The 14,537-nt window shown below is 38.4% G+C and overlaps 1 protein-coding gene across 1 annotated transcript in view; it reads left to right on the top strand.

Annotated features, from left to right (window-relative positions):
- Positions 1 to 14,537, top strand: part of KLHL4 (kelch like family member 4) — an 840,437-nt gene that overhangs the window by 783,333 nt on the left and 42,567 nt on the right. The window contains exon 8 of the mRNA XM_086964616.1: positions 11,145 to 11,307. Within this exon, the coding sequence (XP_086820742.1) occupies positions 11,145 to 11,307 (163 nt within the window). The remainder of the gene's footprint in view (positions 1 to 11,144; positions 11,308 to 14,537) is intronic.

Genomic DNA, 14,537 nt, shown 5'->3' with positions numbered 1-14,537 from the left:
ACCTTTTGCAGTTAGGTGGGACATTATGTTGGGGGTTGGAGAGGTGGGGGGGCTAAGAGTGGCCGGCTTAAGCCATACATAACAAGTAGCGAGAGTGGATGGTGTTGGATTGGTGAAGGTTTTGGTTTCTGGATGTGATTGTGTCTAGTTGGGCTCCTGGCTGGAATGGCCGGGTTGTTTCATTAATCGTATATGGGGTGAATAATCCTCGGAAGTGCTGGGCAGTTATTGATTGGCTTCTAGAAGAAAGGAAGATCATTATCTTACATCAGGAGACACATATTAAAGAAATAAAACTATCATCAGTTAATTGGTCCCCTTTTCAACTTGTAAGTCTGCTTCGGGTTTTCTCTTGGAGGTATTGTGGTCCTTGCTAGTAGGAAGTTCGAGGGTCAGGTACAACAGGTGTCATCCGATTGGTCTGGATGATAGGCCTTGGCAGAAATTCACATCCTGCGGGAGAGGTGTTCCATAGTCTCTTTCTATGGTTCAACCGTAGACAATTTCTAGTCAATGGATGAGCTTTTGCTCCAGCTGCAAAATTATTCCAAGAATATCGTAATTGGTGGCGGTTTGAACCTTGTTAATAAAAAACAATTGCAGATATTAGCAGGTAGATTATTCATCAGCAAAATCTTAAAATGGCAATAGCAATGCAAAGGAACAAGGAGGAATATAACTTGTTTGACCCTCTGCGGGTCCCTAACCCGATATACAGACAGTACTGTGTCTTCTCCTCTCACCATTGCTCTGCTTCTAGGTTAGATTGCTTACTCACTTCTTAGGATATCCCGATTACCATTTCCTCAATGGTCTAAAATCTTCTATCAGATCCTGATGCTATAAGCATGGATGTGTCCATCTGTGACACAGTAGCCCTGCCAAAACACTGGCCTTTAACCAGAGCATTATTAGCTGTATATTTTATCGAACAAATGAAGGCACAGGCTATTTTGACCTGTGAGAAAAACAGACACTCTCCTTCGATTGGCAATAGCTGAAAAGCTTTTGAATTAACTATGAGGGAATACTGATGATTATCAAGCTAATTTCAATAAGTTGAACAAAATGAAATGTAAGGTGTTGTCTGAGGCTTTCCACCTGGCTGAGCTGAAACTTTCTCATGGAGAAAGATTTGCTTTTCTTTTGTTGGTCCACTGAGGTATCTTGGTTGCCACTGTTTTCTCGAACAGCAAAGTCGCGGAACTTTTCCCCATGTTCGAGTGAGGTGTTGAGCGAGAGGTGCATAAGGTGGAATTCAACGCAGTTTGAAATTTGCACCTCTCAAGTGTTGCACAGTGTACTGCTTTCTTTAGCGTACTCATAAAACCCTCAATGAGTCCATTGCCCATTAGCCAAAAAGGTGTGCTCTTCTGATGCTTTACATTCAGATGCTCCAAAAAAGCTTTACATTTTTGACTGTTGAATGGTAGGTGATTATCAGAATTTAAAATGGCTGGAAATCCCCATGTTTGAAGAATGCAGTCAAGTCTCCCAATGACTTGCTCGTGAGCTGTGGATGAGAGATCCTCTATCAAAATCTGGAGTACTTAACATGATGTCCATTATTGAGTGGACCAAAGAAAGTTACAGCTAATCTCTCACCTGCATGTTTAGGAAGTTCTGACATGGTAAGAGTATGTTGTATAACATTTGTGGAGAGACAGTTAAATAGATGACAGGACTTGAGTTCCTTTTCAACTGTCTCATCTAAATATGGAAACCAAACTTGATTTTGGGGAGCTCTCTTGGTGGCAACAATACAATGATGGCCTTCATGAGCCACTGTATATTATTTTCTGTCTTATACTTTCTGGAATTAGGATTCTAGACTCTCAAAGTATAAGTCCTTCCTGAGTTATAGACAGTCCATCGTTAATATTGTACTTTTGGTATTCACCCTCACTGATGAATGGTTGAGCATGTCAGTTTCACGACTGATGTGCAACTGTAATTACGTCTTTCAGCTTCAGCATGTCACTATAATGGCTCGTGGCAGTGACCATATGGGTTAACGACATGGCAGCTGGCGTTTTTGACTTTACAATGAAATTAATGTAAGCTTCAGCTGTCTTAGATGGATTATTTTGACCATTTATGGGCACTTTGGAAAAGAAGTCAGCAGGGTTTTGCTCTTCTCCTAGACGATGTACAATGGTGGAATCATACTCTTGTAATCGGTGTCCCTACCGTTCAATGCGAGGCAGCATCTTGGCTTTTGGATTACCACAGACAATCAATAAAGCTTGATAAAAGCTTTCCATGCAGGAATATGTGGAAATGTTCAGCCTCAGTATGAAGCTTTGGATTGAAATAGATAATTTTGGTAGCAGTTTTAATGACTTGTTTTGATTTTTTAAAACTTCTCTCATTTTCTTATGACCACTTGAATGAAACATTTTTCTTCATTAACTTCTTTTTTAAGGGAGCATTTATTGTCACATTGTCTCATATGTATCTTGAAGTGTAACTGCCATGCCAAGAAATGAACGTATAATAGAAACATCTTGTTGGGAACCAGCATTTGACAGTAATTGTACTTTAACATGATCAGACGTCATTATCTTATCAGAAAAGATATGGCCAAATAATTTTAACTTGGTCTTGTGGAACTCACACTTGTCTGCATTCAAAGTCAGGCCTGTATCAGTCAATAAGCGACATACTTGGATGAGAGCTTTATCATGCTACTTTTGTGTAGTTCTGAAAATCAATATGTCATGGCTATAGATTAATGCGTTCACAACCGCCTGGATGACACGTCCAATGAAATCTTAGAATGAATCGGTAGCCAGCAATGACACAGTTCAACCACACTAACCCACAATACTAACCCGTGATTTAGTTACACAGAGTCCCCTAATGTATTAAGTCTCATTTACATTAATTTACAACGTTTTGTTCCCTGAAGAAGGGTGTTCTACCCGAAATGCATTGGAGCATGAGGAGTATGAACTAAGAACTCGAAAGTAATATTTCGGAAAAAAACATATATGGAAAGAATTCATATGAAGAATAAAAAAATATGAATACGTAAACATCCACCGGAGAATTGTTGTTTATACTAAGAATACAGAATCTACAACCCGTCAAGGGGCCCATTTGTGGCCAAGGGGATGTCCCCTATCACAGGGAACGCTTTTTACTGATACTTAAGTGTACAAGACCGGAGTACACTCCCAAGGAGCACATTGAACTGTTTAAACTCATCCTGAACACAGGTAGCGCGCGAACCAATTTAATCAAAATTCTTTGACTAACAATTTTACTCGCATGCAGCCAGTCCGACATGCACATATTTCTCTGAGGTAAACATTGAGATATCGCAACCATCTTTCTCACTTTCACCGGATATTGACATGGATGAAATGTTTGATGATGATTCATTTGACAGTCAACTTCTTTCAGTGTCAATTTGTCTCAATTGATGTCTATGCTTTGCCTTTATGGGTATATGTCAAACATTGTTTCTGGAATGTTGTGGTGGCCATTTTGTCTTTCCGCTGTGATGCACTTGCTTTTTCCTTCACTTTGTAAACCATCACAAAATGGTTCTCTTTCCCACAGCCTTAACATATCTGTCTGATGGTGATACATTTACCTTAATGTGGAAATGAAATTTCACATCTAAAACACAACTTCTTTTTGCTAGTAGACAGCACTTTGTGTCCTTCAATCTTTTGCTCTAGCTTAATTTTTATGCCTGTGACTGATTCACTTTAGCGCCTCCAGCCTCCATGTCAGTGGCTTGTCTTTCAGCGTGATCCTCAGCTCTGGCAATCATCAACACTCGCTCAAGACTAAGAGTTTCTCTCCGCATTTGTTGCCGGAATGAATCTGATAAACATCTATCAATAACTCTAAGTCGCATAATTTTCTCATCATTACATTAATTGAACTAACAGTGTTTGAGGAGTGTATTCAGTCTCTTCACAAGCTTATCAATGGCTTTACCATCTCTTTGGCATTCTTGACGGAAAATGTCTCTTTCGTAATCAACGTTGGGTACTAGATTGAACTTTTGATGCAGTTTTTTTTAAATCTGAAATTATGTAATTTTTTCATCAGTTCACAGTATTTTCTTTATAATTTCTTTAACACCATCACCAGCAGGATTTTTGAGGTACTTGGCAATCTTTTTGTTTTTCAGTCTCTTCAAGTGCAACAAGAAAATCCTCTCTATTGATGCAGACCATCTATCTTGTTATTGGCTGTATCGAAAGGTGGTGGTGGTTTCAAGAAGGCAGCAGCATTGTAGCAAGTGCGCAATGTACTGACACCGCTGGTTGATCAATGTGACTTGATTTAGGCAACTCATCTGTGAGGCCTTGTGATGTGATGGCTGAATCATCTTTAACAATAGCTGGAAGCATGACTTTTTTAGTTGCCATCTGAAAAATTGTGCTATTCTGATTCGCTCTCAGCTCTTTATTCTTTGAAGACCTGTGAAGTTGTTTGCAGTATTACTTTGCAAATTGTGATGATCAATGCCTGTGCTTCGTAAACCAGGTTAACTCTGCATTCAGCATCGGTACTCCATATAGTAAACAACTTCATCTTGTGTGGCAGTGTGGTGCCTTTATGTATGGCCTGACCAGCAGGTTTTCGACCATCAATTCTTTGCAATGGTTCTGTTGTCTTCATTTACTTTACAGTGGCTGGTGTTGTGCTTTGACTCCACTTGCAAGAAGCGTCAATTCCTATCTTTGACAGCAACATGTGTGGCATGCATGAGCAGTTTGCTTGGACTACAGCAAACTATTTGGGAGAGCACAGTTGTTCTGGTGATACTTATCCCACCCTTGTCACCATTTTCAGTGTCTCCCCTGGCTGGGTACCCACCATTGGCCCCACAGAGCTTAGCATTGCACTTCTTTATTCTGCTGTGTGTAACCACAAACCCAGCCTTATAAAACAAGCTGAATGCATTGCTTACTGTTTTTATCTAGTAAAAGAGCAACCCAAGAATAAGTATAAAGAAGTTGATGTTGCACACTCAACAAGGAAGGTTATAGTGTTTTATTTTGCAGCACATTTAATAAACTGTGCTAGGTACAGTGCTTTAGTAAAATTTTATATTTTTGACAAATCTTTTTGCATGGTCATATGCAACAGAACTTCATTTTGCCCAGACCATCTACTTCCCACATTAAAGAATAAAAAAATGACACAGTATCATATTCTTTGGCTTTTAAAACTGAAAAGAAACAAATCTTTTGATGGCTACAAATCCCCAATATTCATGGAGAAACCCCTATCAAAAGTCTTTGCCTTGATGAACTAGTATATACAGCCACTATATTGGAGAAGTGCAACCTGGGAAAATGTAATGTAATGTAAATAAACATATATAGCACGCAATTACCCAAGAATGTCTTGCCGCTAATATTCCAAAAAGAAAACCATAAGAGCCTAAATCAGAGCTGATAATATTATTTATTTGTGAGAAAATCCAGGTTTTAGCGTTTTCCTGAACTTATGCAAATTTAGTTAGGATCTTAAGTTTGATTTCAGAGTAATCCAAAGTTTGTTAGCAAAAAAGGAAAAACTACTGATGCCCCCATATTGCTTTGTTTATTCCTGGGACAGTCATAAGTCTAGCAGAACTTGATCTGAGCATACAACCAGGTGAATACCAGAAAAAGTGTTTTTGAAAGTATTCGGGCCCTGGCTGGTAAAGAGCTTTATGTATTCAACATAGGGCTTTGAAATAATCCTTTCCCTAACTGGTAGCCATTGAAGGCTCTGCAATGATTGAGAAATAGAGGCACATTTTGGAATGTTCAAAAGCAGCTTGGGAGTTGTATTTTGAAGAGATGGATGTTTTTTCACCAAATGCTTCTGAGAGCTTACATACACAGCTTTACAATAATAGATCGATGTACCGACAAGTGCTACAATGACAGTTTTTTATAATTATAAAGATGTGAAAGGAAAAATCTTCTTTGGTGTCCTAAGAAGGTAGAAACAATAGGAGGTGGTTTGATTTATTTGGTCTGAAAAACATAGTTTAGTGTCAAAGACGACACACAGATTTTTTGCATTTTGAACTAGGGAGGGAGGAGAACCATGATTGGGCAGCCACCGTGAGGAGTTCCAGAAGGTGGGGTCGTTTCAAAGAGTAGTACCTCAGTTTTGTGTGGGTTTAATTTCAGATGGTTTCTTTGCATGCAGCTCACAATGCGAGCCATGCAGTTGCAAAACAGTTTAGCCACCCCTTCAGCTTCAGATGCTATCGGCACCACAATTTGTATGTCGTCTGTGTAGGGGATTACCACAAAACTGTGCTGTGGATAAGATTGGCTATGGGGATGACATGGATATTAAAAAGTGCGCGGCTAAGGGAGGACCCAGGAGACACCCCACACAGAAAGGAAAAAGATCCAAGAGGAAGTCTCCAAGAGCCATCATCTGCTTCCTATCACACAAATAAAGAGCTAAGCAGGGTCAGTGCTGAGTTCCTGAGCCGATCATCTAGAGCCGGTTGGCCTGAAGTGAGTGGTTGACCGTGTCAAAGGCGGTGGATAGATCTAATAAAATCAACACCGCTTTCCCCACCCTTGTCAAAGTCAAACCCTTGAAAAGTCAGAGATTGTTTGATACAAGAAGCTCTGATCTCTTGGGAAGCAGTTCAACTCTCCTTTACCACACGCTCGGTGCAAAATAAGTTGGGATATCTACAAAATATGTCTATTTTGAAAAAATGTCAACCTTTGCCAATTTAACCTATGGGAGAAATAGTTTGAGTACTATTTCAGTCTATGGAATGGTTTAGAAAACAAAGAAAATGGGTAAACTTGTTGCGTTCAAAATGGTCTAATTTTAAGCACTAATTTCGAGCTATCCAACTTGAATAGATGCAAGAAAATAAGGTAAACTCAACTCGAGAATAGTGTTGGAAGCTTCATTTCTCAGCTTTGAGGTATTACATGGCCACATTTCCGGACGAGGCAACTGTACACTTAGTGGATGGCATATTATACCCCTTTTTTATTTAAATATGCTAGAGCAATGCCCTAGGTACTCTGAACAAGGCAACTGGATCAATAATACAGCAAGGGCTCAGAGGCAAAGTGATTCTCTCATGTGCGGTGAACACCCTAAATATCGAATCCAAAATATAGACTGCCCAGAATATCGAATTAAAAATATAGACATCCCAGAATATCGAATTACCAAAATATAGTTTGATAGAATATCGAAATTGAGGTAAGAAATATCAATTTGCATAATACCGAATTTAAAATATCCTTTTCCATAATATTGATATTTTTTTTACTGTTATGTATACTAGTATATAAGTTAAAAATATATATTATTTTTGTAATGTATGTTCCATTTTTTTAAAATAATGAATGTTATGTTATTTAATTATTGCGTAATTTAATTGCGTGAGCGAGTTGTGGGTTTATAGAGGATTAGGGTGGGAAGTAATTTATTTATATTAAATTAAATATTAGTTTTTATGAATTATTTATTATTTTTAATTTATTTTTTGCTTTAGTTCTGTTGCGGGTTGTGGTTTTATAGGGGAATAGGCTGGGAAGCAATTTAATTGTAATTAAGTAAATATGTATTTTTATTTATACGTATTGATACTTAATTAATTGTTAATTAATTATTAATTGGTAATTATGTGTTATTAATTGGTAATTAATGTTAATTAATTGTTTATTTGATAATTATGTTAATTGTTTTAATTTATTATTTGGAGTGGGTTGTGGGTTAAAGGGGAATAGGGTGGGAAGTAATGTAATATTAATTAAATAAGTATTTAAATTATTTTGTCTGTTTATAAATAATTTATTGTTAATAATTAATTGGTATTTTTTTATTACTTATTAAAATTTTTGAATTGAAAATTATTTGGTTGTTAATTAATTATAAATAGTTAAATAATGTTTAATAAATAACATTTATTGGTATTCATAATTAATTATTTATAAAATATTTTGTAATTGGTAATTAATTGTAATCAATTTTAAATTGGTATTGAAAATTAATTTATTCTTATTTAAATATTAAATCATTACTTTTCCTATTGTTACACTCACTGGAGTGGGAATAGTCATTTTTACCCCTACGGTATCCAACGCTTTCCCTACTGTTGTACTCTCTGGAGCGGGAATAGTAATTTTTACCCCCCGCTATCCAACGCTTTCCCTACTGTTGCACTCTCTGGAGTGGGAATAGTAATTTGTACCCCCCGCTATCCAATGTTTTCTCCACCGTTGCATTCACTGAAGTGGGAATAGTAATTTTTACCCCTACGCTATATAAAGCTTTCCCTACAGTTGCCCTTTCTGGAGTGGGAGTAGTCATTTTTACCCTCCCACTATCCAACGCTTTCCCTACTGTTGCACTCACTGGAGTTGGAATAGTAATTTTTACCCACCCGCTATCCAACAAATTCTCTAATTTTATAATCGTTTGAGTGTGAATACTAATTTTGTTCCCTTTGCTATGTAATGTTTTTAATTTTGTTATATTTAATGTAGTGTAAATTATTAATTAACATAAAAATTATTACTTTAATTAATTTAATTATTATATATCATTTATTTTATATTTAGATAATGTTTTTATATATTTGTAAATATATGTTTAATAATGTTCTAAATATTTTATAATTAAGATGAATAATTATTTTATATTATTAAGCAAATATATTTGTTACTTTTTACATTTCAAGCTTATTTACATTATTTTAACTATGTTTTATTGAATTGTGTTTCATATTTAATTACTTTTATATTATTTTTAATACATTTAAAAAATTTGATGTTTTAGTTAACTATAATATAACTTTCTATATTTTGGAATCGATATTTTAGTATTTACCTGTTTTTAGATAGGCATTCTATATTCTGTTCCTCGATATTTTGGAGTCAATATTTTGGGCATTCTATATTTGGTCCCTCGAAATTTATTCACTGAACCCTCATTTGCATGGGCCTACAACCCCATGCAAATGAGGGAATGCCCTCTAATGATAGCACTGTAGTTGCATGTGCACCAGTGCTATCAGTATTACAGAAGCAGCTGCACACGAGTCTGTGGCCCCTTCTCTAATAACAAAGTGCCCCATGTGCCCACAAAGAGGACACACATGCCCGTTGCGCATCCGGTATACTTTCCGTAATATGGCCCCTGGAGAGCAAAGTGAACATGAACTATTACTTAATTAAAAAAATTGTATAATACATGGAAAGTAATTGGATGTGTTGTTATGGCAGAGGTTTTTTACATAATAGGAGGTAGATCAGTTTATAAATATATTCACAAGAACTCTGTCTAAAGTACTTACAGAAATCCTGCCTTGAAGTTAGTGTACAGTATACACCTCCATAGAAACACAAATACAGAGAAAATTCCTCAACATTATTGCTGTAAATATTTTAACAAGTTTAAAATGTCTACTAAGGCTTCCCAATCATGACAACCCTCATTTATTTAAAGTGCCCTGCAACGTTCAATATTCTGCATTGCTCATCATCTTTCACACTGTGCTACTTCCAGTGAGTGTGTTCAACTCCTCATATTGGTTCAAATCAGTGCAGAGAAGGGGAAGTCAATCAGCTAGTAACAGGATTAGGATAAGGGTCACCATACCCATATAGAAGGTGAGCTTTGTTTCTTCCACACAGTGCCTACATCGGAAATAAAACAGGGGTCCTACATTCTTCTTAAGTGCCCACAACTCGTATTGCAAATATTGGGGTCTGAATAAGAAGGCTGCAAAGTCCTGATTCCATCTCACACTGCTTACTTTCACCTCCCTGCCTATTCTCACTTTACATCAATACTTATGGGGTCTCTAAATTCACCGCTCTCTCTATTTTCACTGTTTACCTGTAGGACTCTTCCTCCTTCCTTCTCTATTTTGTGCCTTTCTCTGTTTTGCTGTGGGTCAAAGATTGGTGATGACAACTAAGTTCTGCTTCCTAAACATTAGTACAAGTGGCCACTGCCAGAAGTCCCCGGCCCAAATTAACCACTGAGCCACAGTGGGGGTACCTTCTTTTCTCTAATATGGCTTCTTTAATCACCTCAATCCTATGTGTCATTGATCTATACGGAGGTACTTTGCTACCCATTTTTAAGCAGGGTGGAAAGATTAGGGACTACTGATTGCACTATCTTTCATGTGAATCCTTTGGTGCCATCATGACAGCACAAAGCTCCCTTGTCTAAATGAGAAACATAACATTATCTTTACAGAAATAGGATATTGGAACAAGCAAACAATCCTCCAAGCACAGTACCACGGTATTACTAATGATTTCTTTAGTGCAACAGAATTGCCTACGAAGTACAAACTTGAAAAAATTAAAAATTGTAAATTAGATGTTACTGCCTTTATTATTTTAATGCAGACCTCCAGCCAATTTGCCTGTGGTCTGCTCAGTCTTCCAGGAATCACAGACAAAAAATGGTGCTTCCTGCAGGGATACTCTATTGAAAACATTATGCTGAACAAAGCAGGAAAAAGCAACCTTTCCGCTACTGGCTGGTTGTTGAGACGCAAGCCACGTACAACCCCCAACACAACGCTCCTTAATCCTGTGTAATCAATCTCAGGGTTGTGAAGCCACAACTCCTGTGTACCATGTTTAAAGACAGACTGACAGCCTCTTTGCGAGCAAAGGCCTGCAGAGCACTGTGCTTTATTAAAATAAACTTGCAGCTCAGACAAACAGACTCAGCATGCCCGCTCTCAGGCTTAGCGGAAGAGAGCGAGAAATGCAGTTGCCACCTGCAGAAGGCGAGCACGGTGCTAGGATGGCTAGACAAATTGTGTACCACTGCATCCTTCCCTGACACTTCTGGCAATCTCCCCAGCCCACGCAACATGAGCCCTCACGGGGTATGCAGAAAGGGAATCGGTGTGGGGAAGAGAGTGTAAGTGGACCGTACTCTTCTGAATAGTGCGTTCTACTAAACATATATTAATTGTCCATTCTATAGTGAAACACAGCTATCGATACAGAGTGATTCTTCTTTATTCGTATGCCAATGCTGCTAAATGCATGGGATCCTACCGCACATGCCATAAAATGTATTGCAATCTCCAGTGATGAGCAGACTACAGACATGGCTGGGTGATAATTAACTAATGACCATGATGCTTCTTTTGCAAACAGGAGTGGCGGTGCTTGAAGGCCCAATGTATGCCGTTGGTGGGCATGATGGATGGAGCTATCTCAACACAGTGGAAAGATGGGACCCGCAGGCACGGCAGTGGAACTATGTGGCCAGCATGTCAACTCCCAGGAGCACAGTAGGGGTTGCAGCGCTTAATAGCAAGTATGTACTCACACAAACAGAAAGCCAGCTTTTATTTACTTGTTTGGCATATGACTAACTGTATTAAATATCGAACAAAAGCATTTCCGGAATCTATTATTTTACTTCTGGTATTTTTTGTTGTTGTTTAAGGTCATGCCTTACAACTCCCTCAATAATAGCATTCTAAAACAAATTATTTATGATCCAGAAAAAAAGTTGCTGCAATATAACATTTTGGAACAGTTCTGTGTCGATCTCCCATTATTTCCGGGATAAAAGGCTATTATTTTCGGTTCCTTGAAATTAAATTGACTTTCAGCCTGTTGTATGATTGCTTTTTAAACTACAGATCGTACAACCCAGCATCAAGTCTGTAAACAAATAATTGAAAAAAATACGAAAGCAATTATCAGTAAGAGGAATAATAATAAAGACCTTGATTTACAGCATAGTAAAAACAACTAACGGTTGATTGAGATGTTTCCTAACAGTCAAATACAAAAAGCGAAACAATTGCTGGTTTTACTTTGTCCTGAAACATATCACATTGTCATTTATAGACCCACTGGAAATATATACCAAATGTAAGAATTGGGCTGTTATTTGAGAGGAATGAAAGCCCCACTCAAATATTAAACACAATCCTTGTCAGGGTTAACCCTCTGGTAGCTCAGCACAAAAGCAATTTGGCTTAATTTAGAGGCAATGTGTGAAGGTTTGTATCCAGGACTCAAACAGCAGTAAAGTGAAAACGCAAAACAAGGAAAATCCCAAACCAATTCAGAAAAATTGAGTAAATGTAATGGATAAAATGACACCAAAATGACAAAGACCTAGTTAGTAGAACCAAATATATGAGTTTTAAAAATGTTAAGTGAAAATAGCACAAACAAACCCAAAGTGCAATTCATGTTCATCTGGATGCACTGAAACGTATAAAGTCTCATGGTCAGGTCAAACATGATGGACTGCAGGTCAGATACAGGGAGCAGGTTAATCCCACTAAAAGGTTACCTTCTCAAGTCTGGCTCGTAGGCTTCTGTTTGCGTTTGCAGGGCCTGTGAGAAGGAGACTGTCTGCGCAAGGAGCAGGTTGAACATTGCAGACAGTCGTTGCTGTAGCGCGAAGTAGCAGTCATTTATTGCAGATAACTGTTGCTGTAGATTGAAGAGCCCGTTGATACTGGAACTTCTCGTTGGTGATTGTCGCTGGCCATCCCTAATATTGCCAGTCGCAATGGATGCTTGCTATTAGCATGAAGAACAAGTCCCGTGGGAGATTTGCGTTGGCAGTCATTGCTGGCCCTCAATTCTCAGTGTGAAGAGGTCACGTCACTGCCACTATGAACCCTAAACTTCTGTATCTTCACCTGCTCTTCAGGAGGAGTTCACACTGGTGCCAGTCAAGGGGCAAGGACCTGAGGGGCGTCTCTTGGGGCATCAGTGCAGAGGCCAGTAGAAGGGCCCAAGCAGGTCCCGGCTGGACCAATTAGTGATGGTTAACTGAGCAGTTGTGAGGAGCCCTCCGGAAACTTGTTGTGATCCTGTAGCTCACACTGGAGGTAAGCCAACTGTCCCTTGGACTCACTCTGGGTAGACTGGGTTCAAGGCAAGCAGCTTCAATCTACCTTCTTTAGTCAGCACGGCAGCCCTTATTCCTCAGACAGTAGGGCATTCCTTCTTCCGAATCTTCCACAGGTTCAAGAGTGTTCTGGTGAGAGGTTCTGGAGGTTCCACTTTTATACCTGGTGCCAGCTTTTGTATGGGGGAATTCACTAACCTACTCAGAAAAACGGGTTCTGGTCAGTTTTAACCCTTCCACTAGTCTTGGCTCCAAACTGTCTAGGGTGACAATGTGAATATAAATTCATCCAAAGGCCAAGGGTAGCAAGAGTGACATCATATGCCATTTGACCTTTACGTTCATTCACACACGTGCTTACACATGCACACACATCACACATACACACACTCTTGCTCACATAAGCACACTCTCACCTGCAAGCACTCAAATCATCATACATTTAAAAGTATTTTTATCAACCTCAGCGGTCAGGGATGGTCATATTCCAGTTAACTGAATTTAATTTTATCATTCCAATAGTGAATAATATAATATCATTTACTATTGGCATTATAAGAACATTTATAAGAAATAAGAAAAGTGTAGCCCCATCCAACATCCATAAGGGTGAGCACAGCTGCCCTTGTGTTCTTGACACTGATTTTGACACCTTTGAAGCAAGAAGTCACAAATGCGGTGCCAGGGGTTAAAAGGAACAAGCCAGGGGTTGCAGCTGCCATTGGCCTGTAAATACAGCTGCAGTAAAAAACTCCAATCATTGCCTATAATCCATTGATTCATGGTTTACCATAGAGATCCCAAGCTCAGTGGCTCAAATATAGATCTAATTCAGCTCAGTAGCAAAAAACATCTGTTCCTGCTATATCCAACTTATGACTATCTCCCATTCTTAGCAAAAGCAATAAATAGTGCAGCATACCTGCTACTCAGGGAAGATGATCTATTCCTAGATTCTAGCTATGATCACAACTTGTGCCACTGCAACATATGACTTCTAAATCAGCTCCACTCATTTAAGGAAACCCTCCCTGGTGACAGTGTGCTCTACAAATCTACACAATATAACATCTGCAAATTCCTAGGTACCATATCTTTCACATTCTGATGGTGTGCATATCTGCCACGTGACAACTAGCTGAAACCAAACAATTAAAATTCATCTCAACAAACAAGCATAAAATACTATGGCGTGAACGACTGTGTGATTGTTTCTTAGAGTAGTCTGCTACCTTACACTCAGTTGCATCAGTAACCCTATGTGGTGCTCAAATCAAGTAATATTTATCCTCAGCACTCACCAAGACATACCACCTGCTTCTTAAATCAAAAGCACTTTCATACCCCATTGAGCAATGACCTGAATGCTATGCGCTTTAATTTGCAGAGCACCTTTCACCTTATTATACACCAAGAACGCACCCACCTGATATTCAGGAATAAGTTGGCGTATGCGGAATTTGCTGAATTTTTTTTGCATAAATAAGTAAAATTACACAAAATGAAAATCCATCATTCAGCGCTCTATTTTAGCATTTAACGCTTTCTCGTGTCAATTCTGGACTAGAATACAATCTTTGTGCTAAATGAAAAGCATGTACGAAATATATGCAGCAAACAGCATGCACTCACGTTCTGTCAGTTCATGTTGTTTCTTTGCTAAACCG

This window comes from Lissotriton vulgaris, chromosome 4_1 (genome assembly GCF_964263255.1).
Source record: "Lissotriton vulgaris chromosome 4_1, aLisVul1.2, whole genome shotgun sequence".
NCBI classification, from domain to species: Eukaryota; Metazoa; Chordata; class Amphibia; order Caudata; family Salamandridae; genus Lissotriton; species Lissotriton vulgaris.
This window is presented reverse-complemented; position numbering and strand designations above follow the sequence as displayed.